This window comes from Balaenoptera musculus, chromosome 20 (genome assembly GCF_009873245.2).
Source record: "Balaenoptera musculus isolate JJ_BM4_2016_0621 chromosome 20, mBalMus1.pri.v3, whole genome shotgun sequence".
NCBI classification, from domain to species: domain Eukaryota; kingdom Metazoa; phylum Chordata; class Mammalia; order Artiodactyla; family Balaenopteridae; genus Balaenoptera; species Balaenoptera musculus.
This window is the reverse complement of record NC_045804.1, coordinates 47,563,410-47,584,639: the sequence shown is the minus strand read 5'-3', so window position 1 is coordinate 47,584,639 and position 21,230 is coordinate 47,563,410. Positions and strand designations below refer to the sequence as shown.

The 21,230-nt window shown below is 46.0% G+C and overlaps 1 protein-coding gene across 7 annotated transcripts in view; it reads right to left on the bottom strand.

The window, feature by feature from the left end:
- Positions 1–21,230, bottom strand: part of RAP1GAP2 (RAP1 GTPase activating protein 2) — a 216,548-nt gene that overhangs the window by 41,867 nt on the left and 153,451 nt on the right. For 6 of the 7 annotated variants that reach the window (XR_005017852.1, XR_005017853.1, XM_036837485.1 and 3 more), the window contains 7 exons: positions 19,290–19,325; positions 14,575–14,619; positions 13,576–13,608; positions 12,950–13,162; positions 11,639–11,742; positions 2,499–2,577; positions 1,930–1,983 (listed from right to left, as the gene is read on the bottom strand). Coding sequence is in view for 5 of the 7 variants with exons in the window: in XM_036837485.1 (XP_036693380.1) it covers positions 1,930–1,983; positions 2,499–2,577; positions 11,639–11,742; positions 12,950–13,162; positions 13,576–13,608; positions 14,575–14,619; positions 19,290–19,325 (564 nt within the window). In the remaining 2 variants the exon portion in view is untranslated. The remainder of the gene's footprint in view (positions 1–1,929; positions 1,984–2,498; positions 2,578–11,638; positions 11,743–12,949; positions 13,163–13,575; positions 13,609–14,574; positions 14,620–19,289; positions 19,326–21,230) is intronic. The other variant, XM_036837486.1, reaches the window with a different exon arrangement.

Here is a 21,230-nt window from a genome sequence, read left to right as displayed (position 1 = left end):
AACCTGTGCTCCCTGCATTGGAAGCACAGAGTCTTAACCACTGGACCACCAGGGAAGTCCCTCCTCACCTGTTCAATGGAGACGTGTGGCTGTGGAGATTCAGGGAGATCAAGCACATGAAGTGCTGAGCACACAGCAGCTATTATCACCATCATCTATGTAAACCCTCCAGAAAGATCAGAGTTGGACCAGCTTGTTAGGAAAGACAAGACTTGGGGACTATTGGGATGGTCTCTGCAATAAAAAGGAGGGATTCGGCCACACGTTTTGCTACAGGAAGAACAAACCAGGCATGACTTGTTGGCCAGAGTATGTGGCCCATGTCAGGTTGTCACCCCCAACATATCTCTGTGTGGCTCTCAGCTGCCTAAGGAAATGGACACTTCTCAGCTCCCCTTGGAAGAACAGCGCTGCCCGACCCCAAAGGGCGCCCCCCACTCCCGCCTGGGATGAGTCAAAGGCTTGGAGCAGTTGCCCTGCCCGGGAAGAGGCATCCGGTCATGGACACCTTCCAAGGAACATTCTAAACTCTGTGAATTGTAAAAACACACACACATCTCAGCCAGATTAACATCCCAGCCGGACGAAGCAGTCCTTCCAATCTAGAAAACATGAAAATACAGCTGCTCTCCCATTATTACCAGAGCCGGAGGCTTTCCAAGCTATAGAGAAAACTATGCAAAAATGAGAGTCATCGGGTTCTCTCAGTGGCTGTGATTTGACAACAAAAATTGCCAAACTTGTAGTTAAGCTAGGGCTTTATGATGGGGTTCTGATGTTGGGTTAAACCTCACTAATTCAGCTTTAATTATAAAGGGGAGGGCAGTCTGAATGATAGAAAATATTCCATGGAGCACAGCATCTTACTGGGAAGCGCCTACAGATGCTCGGGGGGGTAAAAGAGGTGTCTGAGAGAAGGGCTCTGGCACATTCTCTGTGCAGGAGAGGACCCTGCCATTAGCTCAGCCCCCGCATGGGGACGAATAGTGTGTCAAGCCCAATTGTGAAGATATGAGGCTTCATTCCAGGGGGTTCTGGGTATCCCAGCCGGGACAGGACCCCTCTTCCCTCATCAAACGTCTCACCTCCTGGTTCCTGGCTGTCAGAACTGGGACTCGGAATGGACTGAATCAGCGCCAGCCCGCCCCAGCGAGCCCCAGCCGGCCCACGGTGGACGTCCGGAAGCACTGCCCTGCTTCCATGGCCTCTCCCCAGGCCCTGCGGGCTCGCAAAGCAGCAGCCAGTGCCCCTGGGTCTCTTCCTATGGCCTATTTAAAGCAATTCACTGTCCGTGGGTGATTAAGTCCTCTCACAGCATAATTGCTCTTGAGCGGGCTTGGGAGTTTGTTTCGTTATTATCGCTCCTCTCCCCACCCACACCCCGACATTAGAACTGGGGTCAAGATCAGGCCAAGCCTAAGGAAACTTAACAGAGAACCAGCCAAGTTTATTAACTAGGGGCCGGCCGAGGCTTGTAAGGCCTCAGACCTGTAGTTAACGTTGGCAACAGGGAGCCGAGGTCTGGCCTTTTATTTCTTAGTGGGGTTCTGCCTTCTGCCCCCCTCGCCCCCTTCCTGATGGCTGACCAGGTCTGCAGCAGCCCCCCAGCTAGAGGTAGAATCCCCAGCTCAGCACTGGCCTCAGGCAGGTACGACCAGACTGAGAAGCTGCAACATTGCTACCTGTCTGCCACCTCCACACAGCTGGGGACCAACTCTAGCAGGCTGGGGACCCAGGCATGGCTGAGGACGGGTTTCCAGCAGATCAGTTTGTGAAGGGGTGGGCAGGGAGAGGGGGGGACATGGAGGTTTATCACGGAGACCCCACGAAACCCCCCAAGATGCAGATAACTTCCCACAGAGCCACAGGCGTGCAAATCCGTGCCAAATGGCAGAGCCCTGAGCAAGGGGAGGGGGGGAAGGGCCTCACCTTGGGGTACAGGACAGGGTTGAATTTCAGCCCCACTGCGTCATCACAGAAAGCCTAAGCAGGGAGAGAGAAACACACAGCTCAGGGGCCACGTCCATGAAGGGCACCTGCGCTCCTCTGCCCACAAAGAAAAAGAGCATGAGGCCAAGACCTGCGGGGGTCAGGGGGCCTGGGGTCAGATCAACAGCCCGGTCATCCCTCAGCCCAACTGTCCTCTGCTGTGAAGTCTCCCCAGCTGCCCCCTCCCCTCCCTCCTCCTCTATTCTCCAGCCCTGTCTCTGCATTTCTCTTGTCTCCTGAACTAGCTGGGAACTTGGGGGCAGAGACCACGGATTATCCTGTTCCCTGATCAGCCTCAGCAGCGAGGATGAGATGGGCAAGGTGTAGAGGAAAGGGGGGCATCCGCCAACCGCTCCCCCCAACTGCATCCATGCAGTCAAGGGCCCAAGAGGACAATGGCCTTCCCCTCCCCAAGGGCAGAGCCCACCCAGGAAGAGCCTCCGCCCCCACCCCAGAGGCCAGACCTGGCCTAAAAGAGGAAGCCACCTCCTCTCAGTGTCAGCTTTTACCTTTGCAATCTGAGGGACGCTGGGCAACTTGCTCAGTCCGGCCAAGGGGATCCGCTCATGTACTGTCTTCACTTTGGACCTGCACACGTGGATGAGGATGAGAAAGGGGTGTCCACAGAAATGGAGTCAATAAGGAAGGTGGCTGAGGTCACGCCAGGCCACAAGGCAGGTACCTGCTTCGTGTCACCCTGGGTCAGACCTGCCTCATTCCGCCCAACCCTGGCATTGGATACTGCACTCAAATTGGAAAATGGAATCCTACTTAGGGACCCCATGGGAAATGGATACTCAAAGAACCTGCCTGGTACAGCTGACTGCAACTGAAATACGGGAAATGTAAATAGCTACCTTCAAGTTCGACATTACTTTTTTGTTTCTTTGTGGGTTTTTTGTGTTCTCCAGAAGAACTGGGCAGAGCTTCTGGACATATTTGGGTCTGACATGCAATTAAACCTTTATGAAAAGGAAAACTAATATTTGAAAATCTGGATTTACGTAAAATATAAATGGGATGAAAGTTGCTTTATAAAGGGATTCACCATAAGGCTAAATTTAGCCTGTTCCCCTGATCCATTCAGCACATTTTGAAAGTGTTGAATTCTACCGAATGCTTTTCTGCATCTGCTGAGATAATCATATGGTTTTTAATCTGTTAACCTGGTGGATTACATTTCTGTTGAGCTATATGTTCAATCCACGGGTAAAACTCCTCTTGCTTATGATGTATTATTTTTTTCATATCCTGCTGAATTTATTGATATTTTATTTAGAGTTTCATATCTATGTTCAATAGCAACACTGGCCTATTTTATTTTCTTGTACTTCCCTTGTCAGGTTTTGATATCAAGGTGTTACTCCAGCCTTGTAAAATGGCTGGTGAGCATCTCATCCTTTGAAATAGTTTGTATACCATAGGAATTTTCTGTCCCTTAAAGGTTTGCTAAAATTTGTGTGAGATTTCACAGACAAATCTCTGGGCCTGCTGTTCTTCTTTGGGAGGATACCTGTGGCTATCAATTCAGTTCTTTTTGTTTTTTTTGGCTGCTTTGGGTCTTCGTTGCTGCGCAGTCTTTCTCTAGCTGTGGCGAGCAGGGGGCGGGGGGGCACCCTTTGTTGCAGTGCGCGGGCTTCTCATTGCGGTGGCTTCACTTGTTGCAGAGCACAGGCTCTAGGTGCGTGGGCTCAGTAGTTGTGGCGCACGGGCTTAGTTGCTCCGCGGCATGTGGGATCTTCCTGGACCAGGGCTCGAACCCGTGTGCCCTGTATTGGCAGGTGGATTCTTAACCATTGCACCACCAGGGAAGTGCCCCAATTCAGTTCTTTAATGGTGAATGTTTAGGTTTTCTACTCCTTATTGAGTCACTTCTGGTAATTTGTTTTTTTTCTATAAAATTATCCATCAAATGCATTGATATAAAATTGTTTTTGGTTTTCTCTTAAGACTTCATTTCTATTTGTAGTCCTGTCCCTTCCTTCATTGTGGAAATAGTATCTGTTTCTATCTTTTCTCTGTTTTCCTTAGTCAGCCCTTGCTGTGGGTTTAGTTTACTAATCTTTTCAAAGAGATAGCTTTTGGTTTTGTCTATTATCTCTATTCTTTTTTTATTTTTGCTTTCTACTTCACTAGCTTATTCTTGCCTTTTTTATTTCTTTCCTTCTATTTTCTTTGGGTTTTGTTTTTCTACTATTCTTTTTCTAACATCCTGACCTGCATGCTTACACATTGAATCTTTCTTCTTTTTTACAAATGCATTTAAAACTATACATCTCTCCCTAAGTACCACTTTAACTGCATCCCACACATTGGTAGGTAGTATTTTCATTGTCACTTAGTTCTAAATATTTTGTCAGTTTTTTGCAATTTCCCCTTCAGCACCTGAGTTATTTAAAAGGGTTTTCTTTATTTTTTTAACTTTCCAAATATATGAGTTTTATCTTTCAGTATTTTCATTGTTGATTTCTAGTTTAATTTTTGCATATTCAGGAAACATACCCTACATGATATTAATTATTTGAAATTTCCTGACTTGATACATGGACTTTTTTTTTCATGTTCCATCTGAGCTTGAAAAAGAATGTATTTTTTTCTCTTTTGTTGAGTTCAAGAATGTATGTTACAAGATCAAATTTGTTAACTGTGTTGTTCAAATCTTCTATAGCCTCACAATTTTTTGTCTACTTGGTGCATTGGCATCTGAGAGATGTTACTGAAATCTCCCACTATGAAGATTTGTCTGCTTCTTATATTCCTACCAGTTTTTGCCTTTTTAAATTCAAGACTATGTTACTAAATACAAGTTCATGACTGTTAGATCTTCCAGGTGGACTGTTCTTTTGATCATCATGTAGGCTGAGGCCTCTGAGGGGTCCAGTAAAGGGCATCCTTCTCTGCCCAAGTTATGAACAAATACAGAAAAAAGAAATTAAAAGTAATTCAGGAATTAAAATAACTCCTTTGGCACTGATAAAGGTGAAGAGGAAGCACATGAGCTTACTGTGGAGGTGCAGTGGGTCTTCTGACTACACCCCAGAGTTACCCACACCCACAGGCAGTGCTGGGCAGGGGCAAGCCTCCTCTCGTGGGGTCTGCTCAGGTGGGACTTACAGTACAGAGAGCAGGGGGAATGCCCTGAGGGCAGCCAGCTCCAAGAGGGAAAGGGAAAAGAACACAGCTATACACATCAAGTTCTTACTCCCAAATTTAGCCTTGTATCAAGAGGGTGAAGAGAGCCAGGGGTGCCACACAGAGCAAGAAAATCAGGAGTAGGGAAGGATTCCCAAGTTACAAAGGAGTGTTCCTTTTATCCCTACTAATACTTTTTCCCTAAAACTCTATTTTGTCTGATATTACTGTTGCTCACCAGCCTTCTTGGTTAGTATTTCTCCAGCATATCTTTTTTTATTTCTTTATTTTAAATCTTTCCATGTCGTTTTTCTGTAGACATGTCTCTTATTAAGTAGAGTATAGCTGCATTTTTAGTCCAATCTGATAGCCTGATATTTTCATAGGCTAATTTATACTTGTGATTGCTAATGTATTTAGAATTATTTTTTATCATTTTGTGTTTTTAATAACCCTGTGTTTTCTTTCCTTTTTCTCCTTTCCTGACTTCAGTCTGATAAAGATTTTTTAATTCTCTTTATATCCCTCTGCTAGTTTAGAGCTATATATTGTATTCCTGTAACTTCCAATACACATATTTATATTTTTCCAACAAACTCTAAACTTACTTGCTATCTCTCTCCTGAGGAAGGAGGGGACACAATAGCTACTGAACTCTTCCCTCCCACTGTCCTTCCTACATTTGTTTATAAATTTAGTTCAAGAATCCTTTTTTTAAAAAACAAATACTTCCTTTTTCCAGTCAGTAATTAAACTTATCAGCATAGTTTACCTATTTCTTCTCACTTTTTAGTTGCATCTTTCCTTTTGGTTTCTCTTTTCTTCTAGCTGAAGTACATCCTTTAGTGATTCTTTCAGGGAGAGTCTGTAAGTGATATATTCCCTTCATTTTTTTTAAATGTCTGAAACAGCTGTCTACCACCACTTTAAAGATATTGTCCCACTGTCCCATGGCTGATAAGAAGTCTGCTCTCAGCCTAGCTGTCATTCACAAATAATCTGTCTTTATCCTTAAGTATCTTTAATATTTCCTATTTATCTTTGAAGTTCTAAGGAAATCTGTTCCTTACAAGTTTCAAATAACTACCTGCAAACCATCTAGATCTAGAAATTTTTTTTTTTTTTAGATCTAGAAACTTTTGGAGAGATCATTCTTTGAGAACTTTTTCAATTTATTCCATTATTATTATTGAGCCGGTCAGGTTTTTCACCTCATGTTAAATTTAGTAATGTATACTTTCCCAGAAAGGTATCTGCTTCAAATAAAATTTTCAATATAATAGCATTGGTTGAACATAATGTCTATTAACATCTATTGTTAAATTGTTTGATCTTCTTTACATCTGTGGTTATATGCCTTCTTAATGCCTAATTTTGTGTATTTTTATTTTCTCTTTTTATCTGTATTTGACTAGCTGAATAGTTACCTATTTTGTTGTTATTTTGTTCCCTCAACACAGAAGTTTATCTTTTTCTAGGCTATAAATAAATCTGTAGTTTAGATTTACTTATCAAATCTCATGAGGTTTTTTATTTCTAATTTATTTGTTTCCGCTTTAATCTTTGTTAACTCCTTCCTCTTACTTTAAGTAATAATATTGATAATAATAGCAGCTACCATTCTTGAGTAGCTACAATGTATCAGGTTCTGACACATAATATGCATTCAATAATTTTAAGGTGGATACTACCATCACCATTTCACAGGTAAACAAACTGAGGCACAGAGAGGTTACTAACAACAACTTACAAATATGATTCTTTCTTTTTGAATAAGGAACTTTTTAAGGCAATTAATTTTCTTCTAAGTATAGCTTTGGACACAACCCATAAGCTTTTAGATGTAATATTTTAAATGTCATTATTTTATAAATATTCTATAACTTCAGCTTTGATTTCCTCTTTGGCCCAACGGCTATTTAGGAAAGTGTTGAGATAGCCTACTTCTAAGTGGTTAAGTGAGTTTTTTAAACGTTACTGTTATTAATTTGTAGTTTTACTGTCAAATTGTAAGCAAATATATCCAGCAAGGTGTCTGACTTTTTTTTTTAATTTTATTTATTTATTTATTTATGGCTGTGTTAGGTCTTCGTTTCTGTGAGAGGGCTTTCTCTAGTTGCGGCAAGTGGGGGCCACTCTTCATCGCGGTGCGCGGGCCTCTCACTATCGCGGCCTCTCTGGTTGCGGAGCACAGGCTCCAGATGCGCAAGCTCAGTAATTGTGGCTCATGGGCCTAGTTGCTCCGCGGCATGTGGGATCCTCCCAGACCAGGGCTCGAACCCGTGTACTCCACATTGGCAGGCAGATTCTCAACCACTGCGCCACCAGGGAAGCCCAAAGTGTCTGATTTTTAAAATTTATTTAGATTTACTCTGTGGCTCAAAACTCTGGTTCCTAAATCTACTGCTATCAAGAATGATCTGTAAGATTTTTAAAAATAGAAATTTGGGCTAACAATCCTTTTTTTTAAAAAAAGGAGCAAAGCTTATGAACAGACAGTTCACAGAAAATAAATACATGTGATCCTTAAATATATGAAGACATGCCCAACATAATTCAATAAAATTATTATGAATTTAAACTATACTAAAATACCATTTTCAACTATCAGATTGGCAAAAATCCAAGTTCAAATTTATACAGCTCCTACTGAAGGCAATTTGGCAAATCTATTAAAATACATGTGCATTTATGTTTTGACCCAGCTATTTTACTTCTGAGAAATTATTTTAGTCCATACAAATTAACATTTGTACAAGGTTATTCATTGCAGCATTATTTGTGATACTGAAAGACTGACAATGGCCATTAATAGGGGATCTATTAAATAAATTATTTCACATTCAGGTAATAGAATACTATGCAGCAGTGAAAGGAATTAAGAAACTCTTTATGTACTAATATGGAAAGAACTCTAGATATATTGTTAAGAGATGCAAGTTACAGAACACTAGGTTCTACAGAATGCTAGGAAAATGAGGAAATGGGAAGATATATAGTTATTCATGTCTTTATATATCTTACATATTTATATTCAAATATATATGTATGTATGTTATATATGTATATATATAACATATGTATGTGTATATATGTTACACATATTTGTTATATATGTATAACAATTTGTTATTTTTTTAAATGGTTGGAGCCTAGAAGTCTAGGTTTTGTTTTAAAGCCCTATCTACCTTATGATCAATTTGTGTAAATATTCCATAGACACTTGAAAAGAAGCAGAAATCTCCATGAGAGGATCAAAGTTTGATAGCCAAGTATAGGTAAAGATACATATAAAGATACATATATACAATTGACATAAATAATATTAATGAGATTATCCATACCCTCTCATTCCCTACCCTAGTCGATGTCAAGTGGTAAGAAGTATGTTAAAATCTACCGCTACAATTGTATTCTGCCAATTTCTCCATATTTTAATCACTATATATATATGTGTATATATATATAGACATATATTATGTTAAAATATATACTATTAACAACAAAAAGGTTCATAAGATATCTTCGCTGTGGATTTTATCTTTCACAAATAGACAACAGCCCTCTTTGTCACACTGATTGTTTTGCCTTTAATTCTGTTTTTCCATATTAATATTGCCCACTCTGCTTTCTTTTCGGATTTGATTGATATAACTTTTTCTCAACACTTTTCTTTTTAAATATACAGTTACTTTCTTTAATAAAATTAATTTATTGATTTTTTTTTCCCTTTGTAGAGATGACCCAAACTGAGAATCTTTTCTGTGTAATAGTGGAATTTAACTAATTTATATTTATTATACATCATCTATGTACTCAGACTTATTTCCATTATCATATTTACTTATTTATGATTCCTCTGTTTTCTCTCTTTTTCTATATGGGTATGTTTTCTTTGTCATCCTTTCTTATTTGAAATGTTTTCATTCTACCAGTGATTTTATATCCATGGAATATTAAATTTTCATCAGAATATGTCCAGCTATTAGTTTCCTTTCATTGATTTTGTCTGATATTTGGTGAGTCATTTTGATCTGCAGATTTAAATCTTCAATCATCTTAAGAACATCCATTATCCACATGTTTAACTCCTATTCACTATCCTCCACATTCATTATAATTTTGCTTATCATTTTACAGTTGTTGTGTTTACCTTTGAATTATGTGAGAGCTTCTTAAGCTTATTCTCAATATTACTAACTGGGTTTTCCACAAAGTAGATTCTGCTCTCTACTGTTTGTAATATCATTTAGAATTCTTCTTGGCCATTTTTAGTTTTTTTATATTATTTCCTTAATTTAACCAGCACCTTCTTCATATCATTCTATTGACTTATTTAATCTTTTGCCTTTAAAACAGTTTATTTTTTTCTAGAAGTCTGCTGAAAACACAAAGTTAATAGATATCTAAATTTTACTTGGCTTTCTATGACAAATCCTTTTCAAAGCTTGGTTATTTCCCTACCTTCTAAATGCTAGGTTATACTTTTTTAGATGCAGAATCTTTTCTTTCACCAAACTATGAGGGGTTTTTTTTCCCCTCTCCTTCTTCTTTTTATATCCAAACATGAAAAAGGAGACATCTACTCAGTCTTGTTATTTATCTCCAAACTGTGAGTAGATTCTCCTTGGCAACTCTCATGGCACACACAGATGCTGTTAGAATACTCTCCTCAGATTTTAGGCTAGAGAGCTGGTTGTTATAAGACATCAATTAAATAATCCAGAAGCCTACAGGGAATGAGGAAGAAGCTGGGACAGGAGTCACTGCCAGCAGAGGAATTTCATCTCTGCATAATTTCTTCTTTGTGCCTGGTAAAGTTACTAGGCTGTGGGACCAATTTTTTTATGTCTGGTTTTCAATTTGGCCATTACTCTGGGTACACGATGTGATTATCCAACTTCCTAGCTGGTGAATGGCTTCTCTCTGCCACCCCACTCGCTGGATTTCTGTTTGGGAGAGCCACATTTGAGCTTGGGCTCCCCAGGGCACTGATTTCAAATGCTATTGACCCCAAACAACAAAAGTGGTTCCATGTAGAAAGACCCCTGACTGTTCCAGGGCTCACCCTTACTTCTAAACAGCACAGAATTGTCCCCAAATCTCCAATTTCATATATTCCCACACTACATTGCTTTCTAAGGAAGAAGCAATGGGGTTCAACTCTCAATATCACCTACATTACAGTCCTAACTACCCCACAGATTACAAACAAACAAAAAAAAATCATCAAAGTATGTTGTGTGCTGGGCATCTTTCTCTCATTTTTAGTCCAGGTGCAGCATTTCAGATAGGCTATATACTAGAAAAAGAGGGTTAGATCTTTGTGTTCAATTATCTTCTTACTCAGAAATTCTACCCAACCTGGGTCTGATTTTTATTAAGAAAGGAAGTAATTTTCTTTACAGAGGTTCACCTAGCTCAAAATCCTATTAGGAGATGGGGATCCAGGTATTACTCCCTCAGAAAATTGGCTCTAGCGATTTAATGGACTCTTCCTTGCCTTGCAAACATCATTTCTAGCCAGGTGAACCTCAGCAAAGAAAACTGCTTCCTTTCTTAATAAAAAGCAAATCAAAATTGGATGAGTGCTGACAACTTCCTTGTACCAGCCCCCCCCCACCCCGCCTCTCACCTCTCCTACAGCAAGGCTATGTGTCCCTGTCCATCCCAAATTTATCTCAAAATCTGGGCAGAAAAAAAAAAAAATGTTATGGCTCTTTTCCAAATACCTTCAAGGACTTCCAATTAGATTCACAAATACGGACTGGGAGCTTGACAGGTTCATGGCTAAGCACCAGCACTGGTCTTCCTGGCTTCTCCACCAGCCCACCGGGGACAGAGATAAATAAGACAGACTCTGTGCTCCCACAGCATCCTGTGTAAATCACTAAAATAATACCTGCGCCACAAATTAAACTCCTCCATGTTCCTCTCCACTAGACCATAAGCCTGCAGAGACAACAGACCATCCCTCTGTCATTATTGCAAAGGAGGTTCTACAAAACACGTTAGTCACACCAAACAGAAACCAGTTTCAGTTCCTGCCCTTGAGGAGGTCATATTCCAGAGAGAGGTCCCCGGCTTAGCTGTGAATCCGTGCTCCCGTTGTGACCACGGCTCCGTCTCGGGTGCACACAGATGCAGATGCGTCTCGGATGCTTTGGGATCTATTTTCCCTGACTGGCTGCACACCGTAGGTAGTATTCTGGGAAACCCTCTCCCAGGACAGGTTGAAGTTGCATCTCAGCAGGATAAGCCATCTTCCTCAGAGTCCCACTTCCCACCAGAGAGGCAGGTTGGGGTACGGTCTAGATGACCTTGAACCAGACACCACTCTGACTCCCGCAATCAGCCCCAGGCATAAACACCTGGTCTCCCTGCCTGGCAACTCAGACATAGCCCCAAGATTCCAGCCAGGTCCGTTTCCCCAGCACACCCAGAGCAGACTGGTCAGACTGGTATTTCTGGGTCCTGGCCACTAGAGGCGTGGCCTCTAACAGTGCAGAAGCCCCACCTGAGAATGATCCGAAGGTACTCAATACCATCCGCCTCCTCACACTTGATGGACAGGAGCAAGTTCCCCAAACTGCTGCCGGTACAGTAGAAGTTTAAATGATCCTAGAGATGGAAATCAGGTGTTAGCGGGGAGGAGGGGACCCTCCAGACAGGTTCCCCCCCAAATCACCTCCTTCACCAGGAGTCAGAAGCCCCATAGCAATGCGGAAGAGAAGGGTGCTACTGCTGTGGCTGCTATTGGTGATGATGGGGGGAGGGTGGAGGAGGGGAAGAAGGAGAAGGGTCACAGTAAGAGGCCCAACTGAGTCCCAGGATGTGCCAGGCACTGGGCCGAGGGCCTAATCGCCCTCATCTCCTTTAATCCTGACTACAACTTTATGCAGGAGAAAACATCACCTCCATTTCACAGATGGGTAAACCAAGTTCAGAGTTGTTAACTGTCCAGGGTCGCACAACTAATAGTGAAAGATCCAGGGTTCAGACCCACACCTGTCTTGACCAAAGCCCAAGTTCTTCACCACAAGATATCGAGTCCACTTCCTTGCTTCCAGGGGCAACGCTTGCCAATTCAGAATATTTGTGGGGATAAAGCTAGGAGGACCACTGGCACCTCCACCCAAGGGGAGCCAGGAGGTCCTCTGGACAGTGGGTCTCTTCCTGGCCCAGGGAGCCCATACCAGACAGGCCATATCAGGATGCGACCCTCGAATCTGCACTTTAACACCTTCCCCAGGGGGTTCTGATGCAGCTCCTAAGACTGCAAAGCTGCCTTAGGCCAGAGATTTCCAGAATCTGCCTTCAGGACTTCCAGAACCTGGCAAGTCTAATGGGCAGAATATATTTAAAGAAATGTAACTTTGTCACTTTTAAGCCATCAGAGGCTCACAGCACATCATCCAGTACAAGTACTCAGGGGGACCCGCATGAATGAGGACACGAGAGACTTGTACCATTTTGACAGAAACAGACTTCCAAGGTGTGAGAACATATTTGTTCCTTCCACCCTCCTTCACCCCCAAACACTACCCATTCCATCACCTCCTAAAATATTTGTTGGGGGTGATCCCCACCCAGACTCATCACACCAAGAGCCTTCCTAACTTCTGCACACCCTCCGTCCGCCCCACCCCTGCCCAGGAGCAGAGTCGGTCAGACCTCTCCAACGAGGACACAGGCAGGCAGCAAGGACGGGGCGGGCGACTTCGAAGAGGAGAGACAGAGATAAAGGGGCAACTGGAGAGGAACGCTGGGTCCCTGGGGCCATCCCCCTCCAGCAGCTATTTTTGCCCCCGGGCCCCCTGGGCCTCACCTTCCCCAGGAAGTGCCTGCGGTAGGCCCTGGCTTCACCCTTGCACTCGAGCTTGTAGCCAAACGTGCTGGGGCTGAGGTTGTCCTCTTCCTCCTCCTCACAGATGCTGCTGCCCAGGGAGGTCGGCGTGCTCACGTTCTCAGGGTCCTCGATCCAATAGCCCCCAAACTGGGGCAGGACGATCAGGGGGTATGGGCCTCCCTTCTCCACCACCTAGAGGCAGAGGGAGGGTCTTGCACTGCAGCCTGCCCTGGGTCTGCAGGAGGTGGGGAGAGGTGCCAGTCGGGGTGCCCTCCAACCTCTGAACTGCTCCAAGGAGGGGATCCCGTCTTTCAGGCCAAAAGCAGCAACATGAACCCCTCCCCTAAGCCCTACAACGTCTCCAGCTTCACCAACCCTGTAGTATCAGAGGTGCAAAGCTTGGATGGGTACCCCCAATTTAAACATGGAAAAGCTGAGGTCACAAAGGGAAAGATGGCAAGAGGCCTCAAGCCCTCAAGTCTCAGGGCCAGGGTTCTCTCCCACGTGGGGTGGGGCAGGGACCATCAACATCATCACCATCAGCTACCCCGGCCCCCCCACAAAGACAGGACCCAGAGCTGCAGTGCGGCCAGGGGGGCTCCTACCTCGTCGATGCTGGGGTACGGAATGTAGTCGTCCTGCAAGACAAACCAGACAATGTCACCATTAGTCCCGGCAATGCCCAGAAAGTCTGATCACTGTTTCCATTCCCCTCTCCACTCCTTACTCCAGATGGGGTAAGGAGTAGGCTAGGGGGCCTGGCAGGCTGCACCAGGGCTTTGGGAGCGTCAGTGGGAAGAACACCGGACAGAACAGCCTAGAGGCAGCTCTGGGATCTGGCTTGAGTTCTTCCCCAAACTGACAGAACCTGAGTGCAAACCCTGCCAGCTGAAGATGCAGTACGCAGAGCGCTGAGTCCCACACTCCTGTGACCCAGCTTCTCACCCTAGGATGCTGTAACAGGAAGATGACCTCTGGTCCCACCTAGCCCCCTCCAGGAAAGGGGGTTAACCTCTAAGTGATAAGCTGCATGCCTGGGCCTTGGCAATGGAAGCTGAAGCTGAGAGGTGATGCCTCTGGAGCCTGGAGCATAGAGCCTGACACCCCTACGTGCTGCATGCGGTCCGTTTGCAGGAGCAGGTGCAGAAAGGCCAAGCTGAGCCACAAGCCTTGTCTCACCAAGGCCTCCACCCCAGACCACCCTGAAGCTGCCCCAAAGGCATCAAGCCAGGGCCCCCCTTGCTGCCCACTGTGCACTGGTCAACACAGTGTGGCCACTTCAGTGGCTCTTGGTGAAAATAAGAGTTAGTGTAAGACAATTACTGAGCCTGCGCGTCTGGAGCCTGTGCTCCGCAACAAGAGAGGCCGCGATAGTGAGAGGCCCGCGCACCGCGATGAAGAGTGGCCCCCGCTTGCCACAACTAGAGAAAGCCCTCGCGCAGAAATGAAGATCCAACACAGCCATTAATAAATAAATAAAGCACACCTAGTATAGTGTAATTAAAAAAAAAAAAATTGATAAAAAAAAAAAAAAAAGAGTTAGTGTAAGATAGCAGACCCCAGCATGCCAGCGCTGTGTCCTGCCTGTCACCCGCCCAGCCCACCTTGTTCTTCTGGGGTCCCGGCTTCTGCTCTTCAAGCTTGATCCCCTGCAGAAACAAGGAAAAGAGGATCCATGGAAAAGCAAAGGTCACAGAAGACAGGCCAAACAGAGGAGTCTATCAGGAGCAGCTGCCTTAGCTGGGGGTTAGTAACAATAGCAGCAACAGCTGGAATGTGCTGGGCCCTTACACGCTCAGGCCTCACAGCAGCCTCAGGCAAGGCAGCAGCACAGTGGGTTAAGAGCGTGGGCTCAAGCCAGATGACCAGGATTCAAATCCCAACACTGTCCCTTATGACCTGATGACCTTGGGCAAGTCACAAAACCTCTCTGTAGCTCGGTGTTCCCATCTGTAAAATGGGAACGAAAACATCACCTACTCTTGTGGTGAAGATTAAATGTTGAGAGTGTGTTAAGCCCTTGGAAGAGTGATCACTATATAGTAAAACTACGGGTAGGCAGCATTTTTGTCTTGGGGCTTAAATATCTCCACCAGGCTCTCTCAAAGCCAGTAGGTGAGGGGTGAGGATGGGAACCTGCATCTTCGGGTGTCATCCATGCCCACATGTTGGACCTCATGCCACACCAGCTCCACCCCTCCCTGGTGGGAAGGTCCACGGGTGACAGGAAGGCCACCCGGTCCTCACTCTGCCGCTGTCTTACTATCCATGACCCTTGACAAAGTTGAGCCTCTTGCAGCCTCCGTGGCTTCATCTGCAAAATGAAGATTCTAACACCCACCCTCCCGCCTCATAGATGTATGTGTCACCGCAAGGGACAGGCACCATGACTGGGCCTGGATTAAAGGGGATCATCTGCAGGTATCTGGAAAGTGCTCTTCCGGGGAGCAGGGCTTGGTCCTACAGTCACATTCTGAATTAACTAGGTTTTGAGGGAGGGGGGCACATGGTGTTCCAAAGATTGTTTGAATAAATCCAACGATGGTGTGAGACGCTGGGACACACTGGGACACACTAGGAGAAACAGGTCCCCTCTAGAGAGAAGAGTGTCCAGAAGCGGCCGCTGCCTGACCATAATAATACACCTCAGGATCTTGGTCTTCCATGACGCTCCCTCTGTTGTCTCCTTTGAAGCCCTCAGCACCTACTTACCAACGAGGACACTGAGGCCCAGGGAGTAGGTTGCTGGCCTAACGTCACACAGCTTGTGAGTGACAGCACCTGGATTTGAAGCTGGGCTGTGTGTCTACAAGTGCACGGTCCTATCCCACAGCTCTCAGAGCACAAGACTCCTGCTCACTGGGTGGACTTAGACTTGGGCTTCTCCAGACTTGGCTGGGCTGAGTCACCTGCGGTGTTGTTTAAGAGGGCGTGGGAGGGCGTGGGAGGGCCCCCTCCCGCTGGACAGGTGCTCCTTCCCACACACAGGCATAAAAAACCACCTGAGCGGCCAGCAGACCCTTCCCAGGAAGGCAAACTGGGCGGATGGGGACGGGGGTGATGTCAGGAGTTTGTTTTGTTTGTCCTGCACTAGTCATCCCTGCCTGGGAACAGCCCCTGGGCAGGACAGCAAACCTCCTCCCGTGCCTTCCCCCACGACAGAGCCACCGCGCAGCACTGGGCCGTCTCTGTGTGTCATCCTTTGCAACAGGTATTATGATTATGCCCCCCTCCCCCAGCCCCAGCCGTGAAGACACTGAGGATCAGAGAGGTAGAGTGACTTGACCAAGGATACTCAGCTAGAACTTGAACCTAGGACCAAAGGGATCCAAAGCTTGTGCACTCAGCCCCTGTTGCTTCACAGGGATTGTGCCCTTCTTCAAACGCCTAGACTCTCCGTCTGGGAGGTCAGGAGTCCTGGGTCTTAGTTTCAGCTCTTCACAACTCTCAGAGTGCCCTGGATGCTTCACTGCTCTGAGGCTCAGACTTCACGCCCGCAGCACGAGAGAGGCCGCCCACACTCAAGCACAGACTCCAGCCACACTTCATAGAAGCCGCTCCCCATGTGAGTTTCATACAGGCAGAGGAGTTGGAAACTGTGGCCTCTTGGAGGCTGGGACCCAGTGAGCACGTGGTAGAGGTCCAAGCACTGGGGAGTCCGGTTTCAGCCACCAGCAGTCTCAACTGAGATGAAACTGACCAACTGCCCAAGGGTGTCAGCCGCCTGCCGTGGAGACACACAGGAAGCAACCAGACCCCTGGGACTTCCCTGGTGGTCCAGTGGTTAAGACTCCACGTTTTCACTGCAGAGGGCGTGGGTTCAATCCCTGGTCGGGGAACTAAGATCCCACAAGCTGCATAGGGTGGCAAAAAAAAAAAAAAAAGATCCCTGTCCTTGCCAGGCTCCCAATCTAGTTGAGAGGACAACCCAGCAGCCTCGAAACACAAGGACAATGAGGCCGGTTAAGTGGGGCTGGATTCTGTGATCAGAGAAGCCCTTTGTTGGGGAGGCCGGGGGCCCCGGCTAGCAGGGAGGGGTGAGTGGATCGTGGGAGCAAGCAGAGAGAAGGCAGGGTGAGCCGCAAACTCCCCGCCAGCTTGCCAGAGTGCGGGGATTCCATGGCTCGAGGTGAAGATCCCAGCTTTACTGAGAACCTATTACACACTGCCTCCCATCACTCACTGTCAAGGCCGGTGCCCTCCCTGTTTCCGCAACTTGACTGTACGTTCCCTAAACGCACATAAATCAGTTTGTAGTCCACACACTGCTGGGCACAGAGCAGGATTTTAATAACTTGCTCGTGATAATGACACAACCACTAAAAAATAGTTTTCCCTCAAACAGTCCCTCCCCCTCCTCCCTTAGGGAGACCTGGCTTTCCCATGAGGACCACGCTTGCTGGTAGCAGCTGCCTTCTCAGCATCTCCACCTGCATCTCAGGCCCGTTGTGGGCACGCTCTCTGCCTCTCCTCCTAGAGCTTCCATCACTACCGGATCCTCCTTCCTGGAGCCTGGAGCATCTACTTAGGGTAAAGAGCACCGTAATATAGTGGCTAAGCCTTGAAGCTACTTACTAGCCCTGAGCCCTTAAGTGTTTTATTTAATATCTCTGTGCCTCAGTTTTCTCACCTGTGAAATGGGGATAATAATAATATGCCTACTTCCTGTGGGCCTTGTCAGGAAGACATGAGATAACGCCTGTCAACCTCTGAACCCAGAGAAGTGCTTGAAATACGTGGGCTATTATCAGCATCTTCTTCCCACCTACACTTATTAAGCCTTCTGGACCTCCCCCCATATTCCCTAGGGCAGTGGTTCTCATCTGTGAGCCCTGACCCCTTGGTGAGGGGTGACTATAAAGGACCCCCAAATCCACACTGAACACTGATTTTTGTGCAGTGCCTACAAAGTATTTACATATTTCTCATTTCATCCCAACAACCATGTAAGTGGGTATTTTACATGTAAGCAGGCATTCTTATTTATAGAAGCTGTGATATTGTGATTTATAATAAGAAATATATATTTGGTCTTCATGCAATTTGAGGCACAGAGCTCCTAAAACCCTTGGAATTTCCCAGGTGATAAGAGCAATGGGAGCATCTTTCGTTATAGCATTTGGACTTTTGTCCTTGATTCCTGAAACAACTCCAGAGCCATAAAGGTGAAAGGAGTGTCTTGTTATAAGTTTATGTTAATGAGGTAACTTTTGGGAAGCCCCTAAGGATGGAGGCTTGTTGCCAGGGGAACCAAGCCCGATTAGAGGGTTGGAACTTTCAGCCCCACCCCCAGCCTCCAGAGAGGGGAGACGGGCTGGAGATTCAGTCCATCGCCAATAGCCAATGATTTAATCAATCATGCCCATGTAAAGAAGCCTCCACAAAACCCCAAAAGGACAGAGTTTTGGGAACCTCCTGGTTGGTGAACACATGCTATGCCCAAAGAAGGCATAGAAGCTTGCACCCCTTCCCACATACCTTGCCCTAGGCCATTCTTCCATCTGGCTGTTCCTGAGTTACAGCTTTATATAATAAACTGATAATCTAGTAGTAAACTGTTTTCCTGAGTTCTGTGAGCCACTCTAGCAAATTAATCGAACCCGAGGAGGGGGTCGTGGGAACCTCTGATTTATAGCCAGTGAGTCAGAAGCACAGGTGCCAACCTGGACCTGGGATTGGTGTCGAAGTCAGGGGAGGAGGGTGGTCCTGTGAGACTGAGCCCTTCACCTGTGGGATCTGACCCTATCTCCAGGTAGACAGTCTCAGAATTGAGTGAAACTGTAGGGCACCCAGCTGGTTTCGCAGAACTGTTTAGTGTGGGAAAACTGCCACACGTCTGGTGTCAGAGTGAGGTGAGAACGGTGCTGTGAGTAGACAGAAAACAGGAGCGAGAAGCTTAGAAAAGGGGAGGAACTAGTGCTAGCGAGTATCAGATGCAGGATTTGAACTCAGGTCTGTCTCCCACTCCGCTGCTCTGCCTCGCAGACGTGAGATGAGTCCCCTAAGAAGGGGCTTTCCTTCCAACCCATTCCACGAACAACCGACCCTCTCAAACCCTCCCCACATCCGTCTGCCCTGCTGGCAGGTTCTGTCTGTCTTCTCTCCATCCTTCAGGCGGGAGCCGTCCCAGAATCCTCTGTGCCGTTCGACATGGAAATGGCCTCAGGTGGTCCAGGCCATCAGGACTGTGAGTTCTCTCTTCTCCGCCCTCCCTCCAAGCACCCGAGTTTTGCCTGTGGGTTCTGCTGGTGTCGTGTCCGCTGAGGTCACTGCAGCATCCCCACCCGGTGCTTGGCTCCCCGACAACGAGGATGCTCACCTGCATTTTCTCCAGCATCTCAAAGAACTCCGCTGACTGAAAGACACAAAGAGGGCGGGGAGAGAAAGACGGGGCGTCAGCCAGGAGGTCTGCTGAGAAAGCCTCTCCGTTGACTGTCTGGAAGCTCGACCCAGGGCTTCCCCAGGGACAAAATTCATTTGGATCAAGAGAGAAGATAATTTGATCTTGCCTTTGCAGGGCTGGAGGGCCAGAATACCCCATACAACAAGAGAGGGAAAAAAGCATGCCCGGGCTGGCAAATGGCCCTGGGGAGAACAGTTGCTCAGTCTCTGTCAAGAGGGAGGGGCCCCTGGGAAAAGCCAAGGTCTCCAAAACGCCTATCGGCCCTGGGATTCAGCCTCCAGCAGGATTCGTGTTTGGGATGTTTTCAACCCAACAGTGAGGCCAAGATGTCCCACACAAGTAGTTTTCCAACTTTTGTGGCAACACACAGTTCTGCTGTCTTCTCACAGAAGTCTCACTTAGAACTCCAACATACAAAACCAGTAAAAGCACAGCTGCTCTGGCCAAGGCAGAGCCCCTGATGTGCCACCTCTGCCCGTCCCTGTCCCCTGTCCCCAAGGCACCTTTTGGGACCCAAGAACTGGTGAGCAAAACCTAAAAACCATTGAACTGCAGCCTCCAGTGGCCTGGATGGGTTATTTTTAAAATCATAAACTACGCAAGTCCAAACTTTTAACCTACTTTGGTGCCACCCTTGTAAACTCCAGGTAAGACCAAAAGGAGAAAAAATGGAATGGAAGGGTGAGGGACTGAAAGCTCTACCCTAACAAACACATGCAGAGGTTGCCCCAGAAGTGTCCCCACTTCTCGTTCTGTGAAAACAGCTACACTTTTTTGTCATAAGATCACTGCCCACATCGGGGCACTGGCAAGCCAGGAGTTAATGAGCGCCCAGAAGAGACAGTCCCCAGATGAATAGGAAACAAAAGAAAGCAGTGAAAAGGAAGCATGTCCTTGTCACTTCTTCATGCAGAGGCAGGGCACCCACCCTGCTTTCCTCTGCAGGCACCAATGGGCCAAAACTGCCTGCAGCCCCGTCACCCTCAGCATTCCCAGAAGAGAATCACCATGGAAAGGACCCTTGTGGAGTCACCTGCGGAGACCTGGCCCTGCTGCAGACTCCAGGTGACCTCTCCCAGGCTAAAGGTGGCCCATCAGAGGCAAAGAGTCTCTGACCCCCCAGCAGTTCAGGTTCCAGGGTCTGGAAACCCCACTTGTGAATGTACAGGGTTGAGGACAAGCTTGGGTCACCCACATCAAGCACGCTTGACCAGAAGCAGTCATCAAACACCCAGCTCTCAAACCTCTCGTTCCCACTTGTTCTGCGTATTCTTACCAACTCCAGTCTCCAGGATACCAAGAATAATAGACGTGAAGAACTTATTCAGATCAGTAAGGCTAGAAAGATGAGCAAAAAGAGGACAAGGAGGTAGAAACAATCAACATTTTAAATACACAGACCTCTGACCCAACAATTCCTCTTCGAAGAATGTGTACTATAAACACACTTACACATGAACACAAAGATAGACACAATATAATGGCCATTGCAGCATTTTTTGTAACAGCAAAAAATGGAAACAACTTAAATGTAGGAAATTGGTTAGAATAAGCTACATAGAATAAAATACAAATACTATGAAAAACTGTGTGCCAATAACTGAGATGAAATGGACAATTCCTAGCAATACACAAACTACCAAAACTGACTTGGGAAGAAACAGAAAATCTAAAAAGACCTATATTAAATAAAGAGATTGAATTAGTAATCAAAAAACTACCCACAAAGAGAAGCCCAGGTCCAGATGGCTTCAGTTGTGAATTCTACCCCTTAAAGAAGAAGTAATACTAATTCCTCACAAACTCTTCCAAAGATAGAAGAGGGAACGCTTCTCAACTTATCCCATAAGGCTAGTA